The 22,487-nt window shown below is 44.3% G+C and overlaps 1 protein-coding gene across 2 annotated transcripts in view; it reads right to left on the reverse strand.

Moving 5' to 3' along the window:
- Window positions 1-22,487, reverse strand: part of KLHL6 (kelch like family member 6) — a 50,341-nt gene that overhangs the window by 20,970 nt on the left and 6,884 nt on the right. For both annotated transcript variants that reach the window (XM_059687158.1, XM_059687159.1), the window contains exon 2: window positions 12,160-12,325. In XM_059687158.1, coding sequence (XP_059543141.1) covers window positions 12,160-12,325 — 166 coding nt within the window. The remainder of the gene's footprint in view (window positions 1-12,159; window positions 12,326-22,487) is intronic.

Here is a 22,487-nt window from a genome sequence, read left to right on the forward strand (position 1 = left end):
AGAGCTAAAACTTGAAACTGTCTTATCTGGTTCCAGAAATGCATGTTTTTACATTATTTCAAGCTGCCTCCAGTCAACTAGTGTGTGCACGGGACGGCAGCTTTGCAGATGCCAGACATCATAAATGTTCACACCTCTCCGGAGAGCTCCGCTGATCTAATCTGCCCAGAATCGGGAAGGGCTGGCCGACAAGATGCCAGTTCCTGCCCCTGCTCGATGACTACTGAAGAGCAAAGAAGAAAACCAGGAAGGAGAATTGAATCAAGTACTGAAGTTCGCATTTGTAAGAAGCTTTGATCTAAATGTGTCTCTCCCCACTCAGAACCGGGCATTCATCATTCATCCACATGTTCATTTCCCAAATGTGTACTGAGCACCTATATGCTAGGCTCTCAGCTAGTGCTGGGGGTACAGCAGTGAGCAGAGAGAGACACCGTGCCTGTGCTCACCGGAGCTGACAGGCCAGTGGGAGGAGTGAGCAGGAATCAAATAATCACACAGGTATAAAGTTACTGCTGTGATAAATGTCCAGCGACTCACTGCCTGAAACGGAAACAAGTCCTACTTCTACCTCCATCCACACTCTGACTCTAGGTTGTCACCCAGACTCTCCCTGCTGGGACCCCTCCACACTCAGACCTGTCTACTCACGTCTCCAAACATCCCTAAGCTTACCTATCCCTGTGGCTTTCTGTGTTCATGCCATTCCCTCGGCCCCGACCAGCTTCTCCCTCATCACTAGTTGCTAAAATCCTGTTCTCCTCAAACGGGCAAGTTTGATTCCAGAGTCCTACACACATGCACACAAAGGACTCAGAATAGCTTCCCTCTTAAAGGAGAGAACCTTTAAGATTACCTCAAGAAGGAGGGAGAAATGAGTAGCATAACCATCACCTCATCTACACAGGGTGTTTTCTTCATTCAGGGTTAAATCCAGGACCAGTGGGTGGGCTCCAGCGAGTCTCTGAACCCCTCACAAACATTTGTTTGCGCATGTGCCGTTTTTCTGGGAACTGAGTTTGCAGGAAACACTGTGAGTTGCTCTCTAGTACCCATCCACCTGAGCCCAAAGCCGACACAAGAGGGAGAGCCAGGCTGAGAAAGGACCAGAGAGTCTTACACAGACTGTGCTGGAAGCCTTCCCTGCCTCTGGACATTTTTAATGCTGGGTCAATACTTGTTTAAGAAGAAAGAAGGCGAATAGAAGGAAAGGGAAGTGGGGGGCGGGGAAGTGAAGAGAAAGCCCACCTATTTATGAAGTTCCTTCTCAGAAGCCACTCTTCCTTCATCGTTTCTCCCAACCTGGAGTCAATTCCTCCCTCCTCTGTGCTCCATGGGGCACCGCACCCACCCTCTTGTGGAGCACCCATTACGTTTCTGCCTGCACTGTGGTCAAGCATCGCAAGGGCAGGCTCTGGGCTGTACTTACGTTTTTCCTTCCAGCGTCACCTAGCACAAACTCTGGCAAAAGAAGGGAAATGGGGGGAAGGACAGAGAGAGGAAGAAAATATTTTGCAGATGCCTACCTAATATGTACAAAGATCTGTGGTAGAGACTTTGCCACCCATTATTTTACTGAGTGAATAAATTGTGCTTATTACCTAATATATTTTAGCAAGTAATAATGAGACAGATATTAGTGTCACCATTTGTACGGAGACTGAAATAGAGGGTTCCGAGTTAAGTGTGTTGCCCAAGGTCACACAACTGGCAGCAGGTAGAGATGATATGAGACCAGCTAGCTAACTTCAACCGGGGCATTACCCTGCCTATGACTGTTGCATTGTTGCGCGAACACAATTCTAGGAGAGTTTGAAGAGGCCTTATGAGGACAAGGATGAGTGGGGATCTCCAAGCTGCCTACGTTCCCGCCCCCCCCCCCAAATATGCCTCCATAAGCGCTTTTAAAGGTGAGGGGTGTAAGGCAGCATCATGTGATCCTAAGCCAATGGCTGGAAAGCTGCTGATGCACAGGGCAGTCAAGGGGACAAGAAATTGGTCTGTTTAAAAAAAATATTTTTTTTTTGTTTTGCTTCTTCATATTCAAGATTGTTTAAAACTTTAGGGCATGTTTTCTGTCTCAGCCTGTCCCAGTGGCACATGAACTTGTTTATTAAAACTGAGAAATGACAGCTAATGGCAGCAGACAACCAACTTCCTGTTTGGGGAACATGTGAGCATAAGGTTACAGCCAGGCACCTGACCCTCAAACAAGGAGACTAAAAATACAATCAAAGAAAACCACTTGAGACATGGCTGCAGCTCCTGTGAGAAGTGCCTGCCTCAACGAGAATGTACCCCTGCCCTCTTCACCACCCCTCCTCTGCTTCCCTTCATGCTCTCCACAATGGGGATCCCTGGGGTTCATCAGTGGAATTCCACCCCTCCCCAGAGGTTCCTTCAATCCACTCCAGAATAACTGAAGTCCTCTTCTGGTCCAAACCGTGTGCAAAGACATTGATATTCTTACCCTTGAAATACCAACAAATCAGTGTATGTGAAGGGTTTATAAGCTGAATTTTAATAAAATTCAAATGTACTTGAAAGTGTTTCTGAATTCATTGTAAATTTTTTTGTCACCATTTTTCTTCTCAGACAATAGATACTAAAAGTAAAGCTATTCTCCTGTCAGTTCTGTGTTGGTGTTAAAGAGGGATCTTCATATGTAAAAATTGTAAATTACCACTTATCCTAATCTTGCATCCTTTATCCTTGCCTCTCCCTGTCTCTCAGGTGGTGCACCCACCTCAGACTCTGTCGGAATGTGCTCCCCCACACATTACATGCCCTCTGCTCCCTTAAGACTTTCAATCCTTGGTCTAGACTTGGCTGAGAGGTCTGTGGTTCCTGGAAGCTGTATAGGGTAGGTAGGGAAGGCAGAAGCTAAGACCTGCAAATGGTCCACTCACTAAGGTGGGGCTGGTGCTGAGGGACTGAGGCAACTACAGAGGTGAAGTGACCCAGAATAGGAATCAGAGGGAAAGAAAAGGGGGAAGTGCCCAAGGTTGTAGCAACATGGATTTTCATTACAACTAAAACTGCCCCATCCCACTTCCTGAATTCCACAACCTATGGGCAGCAACCAGGCATCCCAGGCTCACTCACCAGGGAAGGATGGTGGGGTAGACAACAGAAGACAACTTCAATTTTGAGTTTCTAAATACACTTGCAGAACTTATACTATAAAAATAGTTTGAAACATCAATTAGTGGTAATATCTGGGCCCTTTGAGTTTCAAAAGCCAGAATCCTAAGTTATAAAGTTTATGCCAAAACAGTAGAAGTGTGGAAGATAATGTAAGTCAGCTTTTCCCCCCATGGGAGGAGTTAACAATTCCCAGACCCGGATGAGAGGGGAGAAAGAGTCTAGTAATAGAGTGAGAAACAGGTGTGGGTCCCTGACATGATGTCCTGCCTCCCAACTCAGGCCAAAATTCCAGAGTTAGGGGGATGCTAAAAGCCCCTGAAGGCTGTGGATCTCAGGATATAAGAATGTACGTCTCCACTGCTGAGATGGAATCAGAAATGCAGCAGTACCACATAGCAGCAGCAGAAGAGAATCTGGAGTGTGCTATTTCGGGACAAAGGAGGCCTGTGGTAGTCGCTCCAGATTAGCATAGGAGAGTAAATGGAAGTTCCCTGGGTGGCCCTGAGAGGGGCTCAAAAGTAGCTGAGAAGATTGGCAGATATGAAGAAGCCTTACAAAAGGACAGAGAGAATACCAAGTGATCAATAAGGACTGATGGCCAGCACCAGGTGGGACTAAGGACTTTCCGTTGATGCCAATGGGGAAGGGGTCAATGACCAGAGACTGATGGGAACACAGACACTGCAGCATGAACCAATAATAGAAATGACCATGGTAAGCCTGGGCCAAATGCCTCTTTCTATGCTGTCCTGGCACTATGTAAATGCCCCTGGAAACACAGCAGCGACCCGAATCCTGAACTGATTGAGTTTTCTGGAAGTGAGATGTCATTAAGTTAACTACAATTTCTGCTGCTGGTACAATGGGAAGCTCAGGATAAAGATTAAATTCAATGTTAGAAAAATAATGGGTTAAATCACACTTTTTTGCATACCTGAGTTTTGTAGCCTAAGAGTTAGACCCTCTGCACTAACTAGAACTCAAGAATAACATGAAATTCGAAAGCAGGCTTAGCTCGTCCATGGCGACAGAGGCTAGAGCAGTAGTTCCCCTTGGGGAGTCCTGCTTGGGGGAAGGCACAAGAAAGCGATCTGGGAGGCAGAATGTTCTAGATCGGGGTGGTGGTTACATGATTGTACACACGTGTAAAAAAAATCACCAAACTGTACACTTAGATGTCTGCATTTTATTGAATGTAAGTTATATCTAAAAATAAAAAGCAAACATGGAGATCAAACACAGAAATGTAAAGTTAACAGAGACATTGTGGGCAGCAGTAGGCTCACTGTTGGGGACACCTGGTCACCCCAAGTCTCCAAGGTTCCCCAGAGGGAATCGGGCCTGAAGGGTAGCAGCTGTGCCGTCGTGCCTCCTGACACACTCCCACCGAGCACCACTGGTTCCCACTGGGCAGCCCTCTCTGAAGGCCCCACTGCCTTCAGGATCGTGGCTTGTCTCAGGCCTCGCCCTGAGGGGTGGTTTGCATAGTGGAGAACACACAGGCTACACATCAGCAGACAGGAGTTTACTCAGGCTCTTATCTCACTGGCCATGAAACCTGGAGCACTTACTTAATATTGCTGAATCTTACTTCCCTCATCCAGAGATTGGAGGTAAAAATACCTACCTCGGGTTACATAAGTTAGTATAGGCAAAATAGTTGTCACATAGTGAATGCTCTAAAAGGGCAACTGTCACTGCTCTGTGGACTGGGGAGGTTAACCCTGGTTGCTCAACACTCACAGTCGCCGCACAGCAACAACGTTGGTTGACAAAGTGTGTGTGGGAGACGGTGTATCAGATAGGCAACAGGTTGATTCTTTTTTTTTTTTTTTAGTATTTTTTTTTAGTTTTATTGCTTAAAGTATTACAAAGGGTATTACATATGTCTCCTTTTTCCCCCCACCCTGATTCTATCTTGATGATACTTAAGAAATAGTTGCCTAAATTAACTGGCTATTCCAATGTTCATAAATCTAGGTGTCCCTGTCAATGACAAGAGAAGTTCATCTGTATCTTACAGTAATGGGACCTACTTTTTGCTAGGTGCTTGGCACTTAGTTGGTACCTAAAAATGAAGCAATTATTAGTATTACCCTGTGGACTACTTCCTCCTCTACTCACCCATGACATTTCCAAGAGCCAGGATTGGCTTCTTAGTGTCCTCTTACCAGTAAAGGAGATAAGGTAATTTTTGTTGAGGTCTTGATTAGTTTCTGAGGTCGTCTTCAGCTAGTAATGAATAAGAGCAGCACATGTATTCATTGACTCAACAAATATTTATGTACTGTATTCTCGGTATCGAGGAAGCCAAGGAGCCAACACAGGCCATTGGCCACTGACCTCATGGCTTCCTCATCCATATAGGTTTCACCACCATTCATCCTGTCATCAGCAAAAAGAAATATGAAAATAAGCAATGCCAGGACCTTCACCAAAGTCTCCACAAACTGCTACCATGATGAAAATTAGGTCCCCACCTCAGAGGGTGTTGTGGAGGCACCGCATGGGGCTCCTCAGGCCCAGGCCAGGTGACCAGGCTCCCACTCCAGCATCTCTCTTTCCTTTCTCATGTTGGCCCTTGGGACTCAGCCTGATCTCCTTTTTTCTCCTAAGCTCCTCTTCTAACCAGCTGCTCTGTATCTTAGGGATCTTTCTACCCCAAGACTAAATGTAAGCTGAGTGTGGTCTCATGACATCACATCTTTTTGCTGACCTGCAAATAAGCTCGAGAGCCCTTATTCTTTTATGAGGGTTTTTATAATATTTTTAATTGATTTTAGAGAGTGGAAGGCAGGAGAGAGAGAGAGAGAGAGAGAGAGAGAGAGAGAGAGAGAGAGAGAGAGAGAGAAGCATCGTGGATCGGCTGTCTCCCACATGTGTCCCAACCAGGGATCGAACCCGAAACCCTGGTAAGTGCCCTGACCTGGAATTGAACCCACAGCCCTTTGGTGTATGGGACAGACATTCCAACCAACTGAGCTACACCAGCCAGGGCTCATTTTTTTTTTATTTTTTATGAGTTTTTAATAGTAAACTTGGCAATGTTCCCCAGGATTGAAAATGTTTTTACCAAGTTTTTATAGTCATTGTCCCAGGTCTATAGTTTCTGACTGCCTTGCTTATTTGGGACTCATAAGCCTGAAGGTCCAGTTAAGGCAAGGAGGCCCTTTGCTTCCCTGAAGCCTTGTTGGGTGACGTTTATCTCACAGTCCCTGCCTCAAATGTGAACAAGGCACTTTGCCCTTTCCTCTTAGGGCTTCTCTTACTTTTACCTTTCCAAAAGCTACTTAGAGAAAATACATTTCTTCCCATAGTTGGCCAATACATTATGGTCAGATTACTGAAAAATTCCTCTAGTGGACAGCTCATTCAGTACCTGCCACACTCAAAGATTCCTCCTAAAAGATAGATACTGTCCCACCCCTGCCATAGCGGATTGGACCAATGGCCCCTGACCCAAGGACCATCAGTCTGTTAACAGGCCAGCAACTCATGAAGTTGTCTCATATGAAAAGCTCTTTTCAAACAGCAAAAGTGGTGATCGGCTGGGTCAGCAAACTTTTCTCTTTCTGGATGGGAGAGAAGCAATCAATGCATAACAGAAAGAGGCCCGAAAAGAAAAGCAAAAAATGAGGGAGAGGCTGAGTCACATCAAAGGTATGAAAATTAAGAAACCTTTACTACTGGATGGGTGGAGAACACCAAGATAATCGGACTCCCATGGATTTCAGCTTCTGTGGATGTTCTAAAATGACAAGAAAAAATGCCAACTCTAACACACTTTTCTCTACCTGTAATTCTGAGTTACTGAAACTACAGCACAGTCCAGTTCATTGTACTATTCATGTATCATGTGAATGTGATAAAATAAACTTTAAATAATGGTTTCTTATCATCTTAATTCAGAAAAAAAAAAAAAAAGATCTAGGGGCGGCTTAGGGAAATGTCTCCATAGTTCAGTGTCAGCTTATTTTATCCCAAGCAAAAAAGCTGTCCAAAGTAAAGTAAAAATTAACTCACAAATGATGGGAAGAAACCTCTATTTAATATCTATTACATATCAGGTACTTTACAAATATCACCTCATTTAATCCAAATAATAACTCTTCCTGATAAGGTAGCTATTCTTTTTTTTAAATATATTTTATTGATTTTTTTACAGAGAGGAAGAGAAGGGGATAGAGAGTTAGAAACATGGATGAGAGAGAAACATCCATCAGCCGCCTCCTGCACAACCACTACTGGGGATGGGCCCACAACCAAGGTACATGCCCTTGACCGGAATCGAACCTGGGACCTTTCAGTCCGCAGGCCGATGCTCTATCCACTAAGCCAAACCGGTTATGGCGAAGGTAGCTCTTCTTCTCATCCTAATTTTACAAATGAGAAAAAGAGGCTTTAAAAATCTAAGTAACTTGTCCACAGCCACACAGCAAATAAGTGACTAAATAGGATTTTAAACCCAGGTTCTTATCACTGAAGCCCATGTTCTTTCTACTCTGCCACTCTGTCTTATAAGAAACTATTACAGATAACAGCATATTTCATGTCTAAAGAGACCCTAGCAACATTATATAGCCATTGCAAGAACAGGCAGCTCTACACATACTGACCTGTAACAATCTCCAAAATATACTGTGAAGCCAAAAAAAAAAAAAAAAAGAAAGAAAAGACAAACCAAGATGCAAAACCAAGTATATAGTCTGCTAACATTTGTATTTCAAAAATGGAGGCAATGAGTAAGAGTGATCCGCACATATGTACTGGTATGTGTGTGGAATAAAAAGGCCAGTAAGACTGCAAACAGTGAAGAAATGTTTCACTGTCTCCCCTTTTGTGTCTCTGAATTTGTAACAGAGATATGTTTTACCCATCCAAAAATAAATAAATTTTTAAAACCACAAAGTGATTTCAACAACCTAGGAACTTCTATCCCTTATGGTACCGTCAAGTAAGAACATATTCCCAGTTTTCTATGGCTGAGACTTCAAAGCCAAGTCTAGAAACAAGAGAAATCAGAAAGTGGGTTAACTAGATATCCACAGCATTCTTCTTGTATTTTCATAAAAATTAACACTTATAAGAAAATGAATAAAACGGCCGCAGAGAGAAATGTATCATTTTTTGCCTGGAAAGTGAACAAGCTTTGGAAAGATCTGAGGTGAAGGATTACCAGAAACGGGGAATCAACAATAACCAGAGCTGGCTCTGTCTCTCATCTGTTTCTGTCCTCCCCTCCCACCTTGCTCGTTAAATCTAAACTCTCCACTGAAGCTCACCACTTGGGAGAAAATGAAAAGAAGAGGACGAAGACAAGGAAGAAAAACCAACTTTATACCAAAATAATTTCCAGATGTATAAACGATTTAAATATCAAAGCTATAGATAAAAAAAAAAACTAAATGAAATTATAAGTGATTAAATGTATAGTCAAGCAACGGGGAAGATCTTTTTAAACATGCACACCAATGACACAAATCATCAAGTAAATGATTAATGGATTCAACTCAACACCAGTTTTAAACTTTTCTACATAAAAAGCTATAACTAAAATTATGAGTTAAATGGCCAATGGAAAATATTTGCAATGTTATTATGAAAGATTACAGTGTTTACTACCTAAAGAGCTCTCCTAGCCTCTTGAGAAACTATCCAAAACTGAAAGGAGAACAAGAAACAGAAGCATAAACTCCATCCTCCATGAAACCAGGAGACACAGTAACCCCAAACCACAGACTATGAAGACTGGTGAGTGACTTTGCTGAGAGGACCAATAGAGGAACCAATTTGTCCCTCAGAACCCAAAAAAGCAGGGATATTAAAGTCCCAAGGAGCCAGAAAGGGCGGGTGGGGGCTGATAAAAGGGTGTCAGTTTAAGAAGTTAGGCCTCCTGGTCCTTCTCCTCACCTCTTGCAGTCTAACAACTCCCACTCTCCCTTCCCCTGGACAAGAAGAGTTATCCTCGGGAGAAACCACGTCAGAGAGGTTCTAGACTCAGGAATACCAGAAACATCTGACTTAACATAAGGAGGTTAAGTAAAGATTTGCACATACAGCCACCCTTACACACCCAGTCAAGAGCATATGTAGCTAACAAATATCCCCTAGGCAGGAGAATGAAGATCCTTACCTGGAGAAAAGGAACAATCCTAGGAGCAGTTCAACAGATACTGACATTTAGGGATCTCCAAGTTAAAAAACTGGCAGGTCACCTGATAACCCTGGTAAAACTCTCTAGTCTACCAGCCTCCCATCCTGCTTCATGTGCACTGGGCTTCAAACCAGCATGTTAAGGCTTCAATCTTAAAGATGAACAGCCAAGGATCAAATCATCAAAAGGATATTTGAAGAAACCCTCTCTAGCGGTTGAATGGTGCCCCCTCCCCCCAAAAAAGATATGTGCATGTCATAATCTCCAAAACCTATAAATATTGCCTTATATGGCAAAATAGTATGATTAAGTTGAGGAACTTAGGAGGAGTTTATCTGGTGGCTTCTAAATACAATCACATGTATCTTTATAAAATATAGACACACAAAAGAGAAGACACGCAGAAGAGGAGCAGGCAATGGGACCATGAATGCAGAGATTAGAGCGGTGTGGCCACAGGGAAGGGAGGCCAGCATCCAGCAGAAACTGGAATAGGCAAAGAACAGATTCTCCCCTAGAATCTCCAAAAGCGGTATAGCCCTGCTGACCCCTTGATTTTGAACATCTGGCCTCCAGAACCGTGAGAGAATAAACTTCTATTGTTTTAAGGCACCCAGTTTGTGGTAATTTGTTATGGTAGCAACATAACAGAAAACTGATACACCCTCTAAGATGAAAGTTGGAGACCTAAACAAGCAAGCTGCCATATTCTCTCAAAATAGGAGGGGATTGTAGGTAACTTTACATTCCTTTTGTTTGTATGCATTTCTGATTTTTCTGAAATGAGTTTTAATGTTATTGCAATTTAAAATTATTAAAAACTGCATTTGAGGAGGAAAAAATCTACCTCCTTAGCCTATCATCATACAGGAACTCCTTTCAACCAGTGGGAAAACAGGAGACATGGTTACTAGCCCCAACTTTGTCACTCAAGGCACATAGTAAGTGCTCAAAAAATTTGTATTCATTGAGCATCTATTTTGGTGTCAGATGCTATACTTGAAGCCACAAATGCTACTACTATTATTATGGTCAGTGTTACCTGTCCATCTTTGGATGTCAGCAACTCTCTCTGGGCCCTAGGAAAGGAGATTAGCATGAGGATGACAATGGCAGCTGTGGCCGGATTGAATAATGGTGAATGGGGTGATTCTGCTCAAGGTTACTGGCCATTTGGAGGGAACCTTCTATTAAAATTACCTTTTAATAGAATGTTCAGAAAAAGCATAAAAGCTGTACTCGCTAGAGGCCTCTCCATGACATGGGAGGAATTTCCCCCAAGTCAGATTGTTGGAGTGTTGGGTGGAGGCGATGAGGTGAGGGTACTGAGCGTCAAGTTGCTGAACTCCTCCTCCACATAACGAGGGGTGTTTTCCTAACAATCAGAAGCCTGAGTGTGTAAGCAGGTAAGGACAGAGAACAGGTGAGGGACTGAGGGTGTGGGTAGCAACTAATGTGGAGATACCACCAGGTAAGGTGTGACCAGCCTTGCTGGAAGTAATTTTCTCTGTATCTTTAAAGTTTCCTGAGGTAAATGAGACAATAAAATTGGCTGCACTGCAGCAAGCCATTCCTCAGAATTCGTCAAGGCTGATTTTGCTCCCTCTTTCCCCTCTTTCTTCCTTGCTGGTCTTCATAAGCCCTGCACAGTCCCCAGCCTCACCCAAGATAATCCCACTGCCCATGGTCTTGACCTTGGACTCCTCATTCCTTCCCTTCCCAGACTTTGTTTTCTGTTCCCCTCAATTGCTGACCTAGTGATGATCCAAGAGAATGTTACCACCTAAAGTCCCAAACCATGGACAAGACCTGACCTGGCCCGTCCCTGGATTTATCATAAAAATCATCTTCAGGCCTAGCCATTTTGGCTCAGTGGGTAGAGCGTCAGCCAAAGAGTCCCGGTTTTATTCCAGTCAAGGGCATGTACCACGGTTACACGCCCCTCCTCTGCCCGGGCCCTGGGTGCAGGAGGCAACCAATCAATGTGTTTCTCTCACTTTAATGTTTCTCTCTGTCTTTCCCTCTCTCTTCCACTCTCTCTAAAAATCAATGGAAAAATACCCTCGGGTGAGGATTAAAAAAATCATCTTCAGTGAGATGATCTCTGTTGTAATCCAATGGGACCAAGTTCAAAGTATAATCTTAGACCTAGGCAAAGTTGGTTACCTGGGGATAGGAGCCCTGTGAAAATTGTGGATACAATTGACATCATCTATAGGTCTAATTATTCTGTGAATTAAATATAGTAATCCAATTATAAAATTGGATTGAAACAAACATAGCCAAATGCCAATAATGAAACTTAAGTCTGAGGGTTCTCTATCTCATCTTCTTTTATACCCCTCATGAGAGGTGCTCTTCTTTCACACCCACCACAAAGTGCTGACCAGTCAGGGTTTTGCTTTCCCCAGAATCTACACACTCCTCCTCAAGAGGCTGCATGGTGTGGTGGCAAGCATGTGGCCTATGGACTCAGAGAACCCAGGGCTCAAATCCTAGCCTTGTCACTTATCTTCAATTTGTCTTACTTTCCCCACCCATAAAGTTGTGCTAAGGCTTAGAAGTTAAGTATATGAACTGGTGACTTCAAGGCCTGGCTCCAATTGGGCTTCTGTAAATTATAGGCATTGATCCTGGAGTCAGGAACCGAGTGCAGGTATTAGACACCAAGCTCCCCTGGTTTCATTGCATTAAGGAGTCACTGCCTCATCTCACCAAAGAGGCATCTTCTGACTTTCAAGTAAGCACAGGCTCAGCTAATTATGCGTGTGTGTCCCAGGTACAGGCCTGGGAGCCAGTCCAGGCAGGCCTCTGGGGAAACATGCAGAAGAGAGCACTGAGCCTGTTTGTTCACTCACCTGGAAGAGGTTAGCCGCTTCCAGGACCCGCTGGACGTTCTGCTTGGTGATCAGCGCCTTGCTGGTGTAGGTGTAGTCCAGGAGAGTGTGCATGGTCTCAGCATCGACTCCTTTGATAATGATCCTCTTCTCATACTTTTCCTTTAAGTCATTGCAGAACATGGCCCTGGAGGAGAGACATGAGAATGTAAGTCCCACTGCAAGCCTTGGTTCCAGGACTTTAAAGACCCCCCTTCAGACCTGTCTGTCCCATAAACAGATAAACGAAGTCATGCGGATGGGATCCTAATCTAATAGGGTTGGTGTCATTATCAAAAGAGGAAGAGAGACTAAAACTCTCTCTCTCTGCCATGTGAGCACACAGTGGGCATCCATAAGCCAGGATGGGAGTCTTCACAGAAACAGACCATGCTGGCTGGCACCATGATCTTGGACTCCTCGCCTCTAAAATTATGAGAACAGGTGCCACTATCTTCCAGCCACGTCGCTGAAATTGGAAGGTCCCAAAGTGGAGCCCTGGTGATGGGATGTACATCCCAAAACTGGAAATCACTCATCAGTTCAAATTACTTGACTAGCCTACTTTTGAACCTTTTATTTTAGTTAATGAGATCTTCTCCCTCGGGTTCCCTCTGTCCTTCTTCCTCCATCCTTATCAACAATAATCCGCTACCCTTCTCTCTTCCCTCCTCTTCTCTCTTTCCTTCTCTCTTTCTTTCTTTTGCCCCCCTTATATTTATTATTATATTATATTATTATTAACTTATTATTATTATTATTATTTTAATCCTCACCCAAGGATTTTTTCCACTGATTTTTAGAGAGAGTGGAAGAGAGAGGAAAAGACAGAGAGAAACATTGATGTGAGAGAAACACATTAGTTGGTTGTCTCCTGCATGAGCCCCGACCAGGGCCTGGGCCGGGAGAAGCCTACAACTGAGGTACGTGCCCTTGATGGGACCCTTTGCTCTATCCACTGAGCCAAAGCAGCTCTCTTTCCTTCCCTCTTTCTCCTCACAGACTATGATAATATGAAAAAAAAGAGATGTGAATTCTGAAATGTTAACAAACCCCAGCCTGGAACAGAGGTGCGGTGATGTCATTTGGACCAATGGCCACTCTCTTCAGCCATAAATCCTCTTGGCCAGAGGGGCACAGAGCTGTCTACAGAAGCACACACCTTTTAAAGTGATGTCATGTAGGACCTACCTTGCTGTCTCCTCATTCCATAAAGAACCCTGCCATCAAAGCAACCACACAATTCCTTCCCAGCCAGCTCAGCCTGCCTTCCCGGGAGGCACTGGACAAGCTCACTCCCCAAGCCTCCTCTGTTTGAGTTTGTAGAGCAGCATGGCCCAATAGAAACATAATGAGAGCCATATGTGCCATTTTAAATTTTCCAGTAATTTTATTTTTTTAAGTAAAAAGAAGTAAAATTAATTTTAATAGCCTTTATTTAATATACCTCAAATATTATCATTTCAACATGCAATAAATATTTTTAAATTATTAATGAGATAATTTACATTCTTTTTTCATACTAAGTCTTCAAAATCCTTCATGTATATTTTATTCTTAAAATACATCTCAATTCAGACCAGCCATGATACAAATGCTTAGTGGCCACATGTGACTAGTGGCTGTAGTATTAGATGGTGCAGCTGTAGAGCACCAATCCTGAACTCTGGGGTTGAGACACCCAGATCTGCAATCATGTCATAGGGCAAAGTGAATGTCACCCGCATGAATGCCATGTACATGAATATATGAGAAACAGGACATTTAGCAGGAAAGGGTGGGCAGTGATGATGAGGTCAAATGAAGGGTCTTATTACTGAGGCAACATGTCGCCAGAGTCCCACCAAGATGAAATTTAGAAATGCTACTTCACCTAGATTGTGGCTTTAAGATTAGTGAAAGTTGAATTTCATGGAATTTGTGTAATCTCAAACATTCCAATGAAAACTGGAAAAGTCTAATAGGGAGGTGTTTTAATATTAAATGAGGTAGATGTGTAAATTGTCTAATTCAGTGCCTTGAGCTCTGAAGAGCTCTTAAAGGAAGCCTTTCTGATGTGACACAATTACTGGGGTCATCTGGACTCTTGCCCGGGCTGTCACCCAGACCCAGCTTCTGAATTCTCTCTTGGACTCAGTCACTGAGTAAGATCTTGCCCCAGCTCAGCCCATACCTAACTGGGTCCCCCAGGAGCCAACCTTTGTGAGCTAGTGATGTTTTAGGGGCATGAGGGAGTAGGATTGGGGAGAGGATGAGAACAAGCCAGACAAATGCTGTATAGAAAGTCATCTTATTTCTTTAATATGTTTTTATTGATTTTAGAGAGAGAGGGAGAGGGATAGAGAGATAAAAACATCAATGAGAGAGAGATGTCGATCAGCCGCTTCCTACAAGCCTCTCCCTCCCCCACCAATTAGGGATTGAGCCCAAAACCTGGGCATGTGCCCTGACTGGGAATCAAACTGGGGACCTCTTGGTTCATGGGTCGACACTCAACCACTGAGCCACACCAGCTGGGCTAGAAAGTCATTTTATTCTGCAGGGAACCACTGAAGAATACAATCCAGAGCTGTTCCGACAAGAGACAAAGAAGCTGGACAGACTGTGCGATACCAGCACCTGCCGGCAGTCTCAGCTGAGGAGGTAAATTCTCAGCACTTCTGGTTTTCAGTGGGTGAGTGTTCATGTGCACAAGCAAAGGGGCTCTGGGAGCCTCGGGAGGGTGGAGAGAAGACTGCAGTACTGGCTGGTAGCAGGTGGAGAGGGGGCTGTGGTCTGGTCTCGGCTCTGATGCTAACTCACTGTGTGACTTTGTACAAGTGAGCAAACCTCAGTTTCCTCCTCTGTGACACGGTTTAATAATAGTCCCTATGCCAGAGAGTTGTTAGAAAGAATAAGTAAGATAATGTACACAAAGTACCCAACACTCACTAAGCGAAGGCATTTCGGACCAGATGAGAGGATTCTTGGCAGGCTGGTGAGGGATTCTTGGGGTAGGTGGGTCAATCACATTCTGGCTTGCAACCCTCGGTGCCCAAGTCCAGGCCAGTAAGTGGGTGTCAGTCATTGCACTGCTGCCCACCACCCATCCAGAGTAGAGTTAGGTACAGGCTGCACACACACTGGTCTAGAAACATTAGCTTGGTGCCAGGCACATAGAATCTCATTAGATGTTCCTGGAAGAGAGAGGAAGGAAGTGCCCTAAAGATAGTCCCTCTCGGAGTTCCAGTGGCGCAATCGGTTAGCGCGCGGTACTTATAAGATAGTCCCTCTCTTGCCTGCTTTAGCTCCCAAAGAGCATTTCTCTGCTCTCCTCTGAGACTTTTTCACTGATTTTCTGCCACTTAAATACACTCTCCTGGGCCACAAGCATCAGGCTGAACATAGATAAGGCGAAACTAAGGAGAAATGTGTGTATTTCTCATGGACCAAACTCTGTGGCCTCTGCCGCTCTCCCAGGAGATCCATGGAAACACTTTGGCGAAGTTGGGACCCCATGCAATGTGCATAACCTGGGCAAGGTGGGCCAACCCTAAGTTCCCCTTTAACAGCAGTAATCTTTTACATTTACGTGTATAGCACTTTGTAGGGCAAACAACATTATTTTCTTTGAATATTACACCCACTTTGTAGGCGATAGACTGAGGTAGAAATTACTAGTAAGTAAATTGCCCAAGACATTACAGGTTGTCAGCAATAAAATGGGGGCCAGAGCCTAGGACTCTGGGCTCTTCGTCTGGAGTTCAACAGCGCATGAAACTAAGAAAATCAGCAGGAGTTCAAGGTCATCTTTAGGGGTCAACTGAGTTTCAGCACTGAGTGAACCAGACCAAGCTTTGCTCTCTGAGAACACAGCTGAGTTAGTTGCTGACCATTTTCCCCTTAGCTTATACAGGATATAAGTAAAAATTTTTGTGCAATAAAAATTGTAGGGAGTGGCTATAGGGTCAAGCCTCAGACTGACCTGTGGCAGAGCCACATACAAGTCCCAGCTGGGAGGGCAGAGCCCTTCTAGCACAATTAAGCTTGACCTTACAGTCCTCCCTTGTTCCTAGGTAACTAATGGGCTGTGGGAGGTGCAGCAAGTGCTGCCAAAACAAGGCTTGAGTAATGAAATAGATTTGAAACTCACAAGAACATTGTAAACATGTTGACCACTCCCCTTGCTTTGCTTTGTGTGATCTGACTATAAAATAAAGCTTCCGCTTACAGGCTGGGTCACTGTTTCCTCATCCAGGCAGTGATCAACCTGATCCCGACTGTATTCTCTTTAATCCTTCACTGCCCCTCCTCAGGTTCACCCTCGGCCATGCTGGATGTGGTTCAAAAAATACTTTCTAGCCAGACACTGACCAGTTCCCATGAGACTCTTGTAAAACAGAGGTAGCTATTAAAATCCTCATTTCACAGTAGAAACAGTCTTGAAGTAGGAAGCCAGTTGCCCAATACTTGAGTCAGCTCAGACCCCAAAATAGAGCTTGGGCGAGTGAGCTTCTCTCCTACAACAGCCATGAAGGCATCCCAGGGCCCCAAACACTGCCTGGGTCACACTCCCCTCTGAGCTCTGCAGGCCTCACTTCTTATCTCATCCAAATATCACCTCCTCAGAGCAGCCCTCACTGACACTGCCCCCATCTAAATAGTCACTCCCCAACATCTTTATCTCCTTTGTTTTTCTTCATAACCTTGTCATAACTTGAAATTATATTACGTGTCTGTTTGTTAACTAGTTTAATTATTGTCTCCCACTAGAATGTAAGCTGAGTGAAGACATGGGTGCCATGCTCACTACTGCATCCCTAGGGTTAGAACAGGGCCTGTAACCTAGTAGGAATTCAGTAAATATTCCGGGGGGGGGGAGGGGGATGAATAACTGAATAAATAAATTAATAAGTGAATGAATAAATGAATGAACTTGTCTTTCCTAGCCCCTGGGTGTTTGATTGTGACAAGAATCTGCACCTCCAAAAATGAGCAAACCCCCTTTGAAGGATGAGACTGAGCCGGCCTGCCTCCTTGTGCTCTCCACCCCCACAGAGAACTTGCATCACACCTTCAGGTCCAAGACCTGAATATTGAAGAAGACACGCCCACACTGGAACATTCCACTTACAACTTTGATGAGTTCTCTATGCTCCTGCAGTTCCTAATGTCACCAGTTCAGAATTTTTCTCCCAGCCCAAATGCCCTATGGCTCACCCTCCCCATGCTTCCAAACCTGCCTCTGAAGTCTCTGCCTCCTGTACCTCTAACCCCACCACAGTCCTAAAAACCAATACCCACCTCCACCATCTCATTCCTAGACTGGCTCCACCAGTGTTTTCCCCCTGCTCTGTTCTTCCTCCAAGCCCTTTACCATCCCAGGGGAACTAACTCTTCTGCATCAGGGACATATTCTGGGTTGGAGTGGCTGTAACATTGTTTGCAAACTGAGTTAAATTCTACTTAAGAATATGTGTCCGTAGGTATACAAATGGTTAAAATTTTTTAATTAATGTGCTGCTTAATGAACACTATCATTAAGAAAGGATTATTGGATATAAACCTAATGTGAAAAACCGATCGAAAGGGTTTTCACTACGAAGAAAGCAAGGAGTCAGCAGATGCAAGGGTGACCTACCATGAATTGACATCATTGTCTATGATCCCACCACCTCTAAGCTGAAAGCTGGGACTACAATTTTATTAAGCTCACCAAAACCCCACTCATAATTTGTTTGCAAACCAAAATTTAAGAACCATTGCCCTACAGAGAGGTCACCTCACTTCCCAACACAAGGGCCCCTTGGCTCACCCTGAGAATGAGGGAATTAGACAAAGGTCCAGGTCAAGGGAACAACTGACAGGGGACTGACATGCCCTTGAAAGCTCTGCCTCCCTGTGGATTGTCCCTTTTGTCTTCTGAGATTCACTCCTCCTAACATTTCACCAGGCCTAGGGCTGCATCACAAATTGTAGGGAGGGGGGAGTAGGGAGATTCAGATGGAAGCAGACCTTGTCCTGGCCTCTTAAGTCTTTCTCTAGCTTGGCTGCATAGACAGAACCCCCGCAGCTTATATTCAAGTAACATAGTTCATTAGAGCTAGTTCTGAAACAGGATGACATGCAAAAGCCTTATTAGTAATAGTGTGCAATTCTGTTCTTACCGGCCGTGCACATGCAAATTGCATACCCTTGGAGGGTGCCTTCAGAAAAGCATTTAGGGGTTCATGGCCATCTCTCTTTCCACTCCAGAGACATGACTAACAGCACTCTGCCCTCTCTCTCCAGGGGCTGGAGGCAGCACCTTGAACCCCAACTGCTGGCTGAGTCTTTGCTCCAAACTGAGAGGAGGTGGAACTCCAGAGCTGCCCCCACCTGACTCTAAACACTATCAGACCTCTAAAGAACTGCCTTCTGCCAAGTTCCTTGCCCAACTTCACCATCCTTCAAGGACACCGCTCATGCACCTTGTGGGGACCAGAACTCCAGCCATGTTCCTATAGAACCAGAGTCCCTCCCACCCACTGGCCTGTTGCTGAAGCTTCAGCATGCCATGTAACTCAGCCCATCCAAGTTTATGAGAGAAAGCAGGGCTTGTTCTATCCTGCAAGCCCAGGATAGAACATCAATCACAACAAAGCTTGCGGTTAGGATTCCACAGTGATTCAGCCACAAAGATATATGGGCACCTCTTGTTTTGCCTGCCTGATGTTTTTCCTCATTGTTTAGTGGGAGCACTCAGAGTTTCCTTTGGGAACTATCCCTCCTCCAATATCAGTCTGGGGAGTTTAAATGGAGCTTGCGCCATTTCTTAGACCATGGATGAGCATGGTCCAAGTCACATATTATGCCTCCCAAGCCAAAGTGATTGAGTCATGTTTGGGCACAGGAAAAAGCTGGTCCAAGTGAGGCCGATTTTAGAAATTTCTCTGGAATTATTGGGAAAGAGAAGCTCTCTTCCCACTGGAGTCGCTGAGCTGGGAGAAATAAAAGCCTAGAGCTGCTGAACCTCTTCTGCCTCCCTGGGTGAGGACCCTCCCTGGGAGAGAACTCAACACAGAGGGAAGTAGAGCCAAGAGATGGAGAGAGAAACTGAGTCCTGGTGACATTATTTGAGTACAAGGATCCAATTAGGCCTAAAACCAATACTCCTGGACATTTAAATTAGGTGAGCAAATAATTGTTTTAATTCTTAAACCAGTTTGATCTGAGTATCTGCCCTTTGCAATGCAGAATCCTGACTGACACACCTGACAAGAGAAGCCCTGAACAACAAATGGGCCTACATGCCAAAGAAGATTGTCTAAAAAGTGCCAGGAAAAGAAATGTTAAAATACTCTCAATGTTGGCATATAAGGCCCTTCACCATCTTGTCTGTCCCCTTCCCCTCCTATGAGTAGCTACACTGAATGACTAGCGGTTTCCATCATGTGCCTCTGTTTACATCAACATCATTGGGCTCCAGATAGGTTTTTCTATGTACGTTCTCTTGAGTCTATTTTTTAATATGTCTCCTCTTCTATTAGATTGTAAAGCATCTGAAGGGCAAGGGTTGAATTTTATTTCTCTCTTAATTCTTATTTATTGGGCCACAGTACACACTTAATGTTTGTGTGTACTGTGGATGGATGGATGGATGGATGGATGGATGGATGGATGGATAGGTAACTACACATGCAGTGCAGTCCTGCACTTCAAGTAGGCCAGGTGGATTTGCTTATTTTACCCCACTCTCTCGAATCCCACATTTCTCCTCTAACTATCATGAGAATAAATAATGAGGAGCTCCAAGACTGAGTGACCTGGAGCAAAGCATATGTGTGGACTGTATTATCTAGTGATTCTCAAAATTGGAACCCCAGGCCCAGGATGTTTATCCCAAGCCCTCCTGTCCGAAATTTTACATTATAAAACATGGGATTGTTCTTCACCTTCATCTCCTTTTGTGCATCTCTCACCTCCTTGCTGGAGATGAAACCTGGCTTCCCCTAACAAAATGCCACTTCCCTCACAGCCTCTTCAGTGATGTCTGGTCTGATTCTCACTTCCCACCAGGCAGGGAGCTGGGTCAGCACTGTGCTTTCTGTCCACTGCCACATCCTGGCAAGGCTGTTGCCCTGGAGGCGCCTTATCACCGTCTTTTTCACCCCAGCCACGCCCCCATGCTGGCTTCCTTATGACCTCCCGTTCATTCATTATCCAGAAGTCACAGACCAGCCTCTGCTTAAAGATTTTTATGAGCATTCCCTGATTCTGACCACTTAGGAACGCGTGAATCTGCACTGGTCCCAATCCTCTCCCCCAAGTATTCAAATGTTGACACTTCCTCAGGCATAGATGTTATCCCTATTGTGATACATGTGTTCCAGACTTATCCCTCTGCCAGCTGCCACAGAGGAGTCTGGACTGGCAGGCCTGTTTTTTCATCCAGAGAAAAAGGGGAGGATGACAGGAGTTCCTCCAGCCAGAGAGGAATTTTAAAGCCAGAGGTGAAGAAGCAGCCACCAAGGTTGGCCTACACTCACAGCTGCCCAGGCCAGGGCCTGCTACCCTCACTAAGCCTTGCACCATAATGTCTCTATTTCTCATTGGTCCTACCAGACAGAACTTTTAATAATTTTAACCAAGATCTCAGATCACTTTCCTACTTATAAACTCTTCCATGGCTTCCTACTGCCTATAAGATACATTTCAAACACTTCATCTTGACCCAACAAAATCTTTCAAGGTCTGACCCTGCCCATTCCTCAGCTTTATTGGTCCAGACATATCCTTTGCTCCAGCCCTACTCTTCTGTCTCTGGTTCCCATGCTTACGCTGCATGATACCTTCCCAGATGTGTATTCTTTTGCCTGGAATGCTGCCTGCCTTCTCTGCCTCATTTCATCTCTGACCAATGCTTATTCATCCCTTAAAACTCCACTCAGCTATTACCTCTTTCAGGAAGCCTTCTCTGACTGCTTTCTCTCCAGTCTCATTTAATAAGCAAAGCTCCATCATAGCACTTATCACCTCTGACTGAAACATTGATTTATACCTGTCCTTCTCCACTAAGTAGCTGTGATTTCAAGGTCAAGCAGAAACCATAACCCATTCATCTTTGTAGACTCAGTACCTAGCATAGAGTAGGCACTTAATAAATTCAAGTCAATTGAATGAATACATGAATGGATAGATAAGTGGAATTTCACTAACCCCACTCAGCATTACAGGACTGAAAGCTTAATATTTTGTGTCACTCCCTCCACCCAGACATTTGCACCTTAAGAGAGGTTATATATATGACCCATTATTCCTCAATTAAAGGCCAAATACTAAGGAAGTATGGAAAGAGTGTACGTTTTCATAGCAACTAAGAATCCTCTTCCCCTCTATCTCCAGTTAATTTGCTAATGAGATAGATCTCTTCTGCCAACCCAACCTGCTATCCTGAGCTTTGAGGATACTGCCAGTCACCTAGAACTTTGCTAGATTTCCTAATCTCCATTCTCTTTGTCTTGTGTGTGTATGTGTGTGCGTGCGTGTGTGTGTGTGTGTGTGTGTGTGTGTGTGTGTGTTGTATTCATTAACCACACCTTCCAGGAATTATTCAGTGGACATCTGTCCCTCCCTTAATTCCCTAACACCAAAATGCCCTTGACATCCAGCCCCTTATAAGCCTGAACTTACTCTACATAAAACACATCATGATCTCTTTTTTAAAAAAAAAATACATTTTTATTGATTTCAGAGTGGAAGGGAGAGATAGAAACATCAATGATGAGAGAGAATTATCATTTGGCTACCTCCTGCACGCCCCCTACTGGGGATCGAGCCCACAACCCAAGCATGTGCCCTTGGCCAGAATCTAACCAGGGGCCCTTCAGTCCGCAGGCCAACGCTCTATCCATTGAGCCAAAGCTAGAGCCATCATGATCTCTTGAATGCCAGTCAGCTCTCACTTGTCCCTGGACCTAAATCATTATATGTAAACCTGCTGGTAGTTAATATTATAGCCCATCAGAAAAAGTTATGATGCAATTTTGGGGTTGATTTTTGGGGTTTTTTTTAATATTTTTTATTGTTGATAGTATTACAGGTATCTCCCATTTCCCCCCTTTACCCCAACTCCTCCCAGTCCATGCCCACCCACCTCCCCAGATCTTCACTAGGGTTGATTGTGTTTTAAAGTCACAGAGTATCAACACTCCTTTAATTATTGTGGCTTTAAAGGTTTCCATAAAAGTTTAATGTAATAAAAGAACGCCTACCCTTAGCTGGCATAAAACATATAGGTTGCCTAAATAATATTCCTTCGAAGTAAGGGGGACTTATCTGTATACAGAAAT

Source organism: Myotis daubentonii, chromosome 3, assembly GCF_963259705.1.
Source record: "Myotis daubentonii chromosome 3, mMyoDau2.1, whole genome shotgun sequence".
In the NCBI taxonomy this organism is placed as follows: domain Eukaryota; kingdom Metazoa; phylum Chordata; class Mammalia; order Chiroptera; family Vespertilionidae; genus Myotis; species Myotis daubentonii.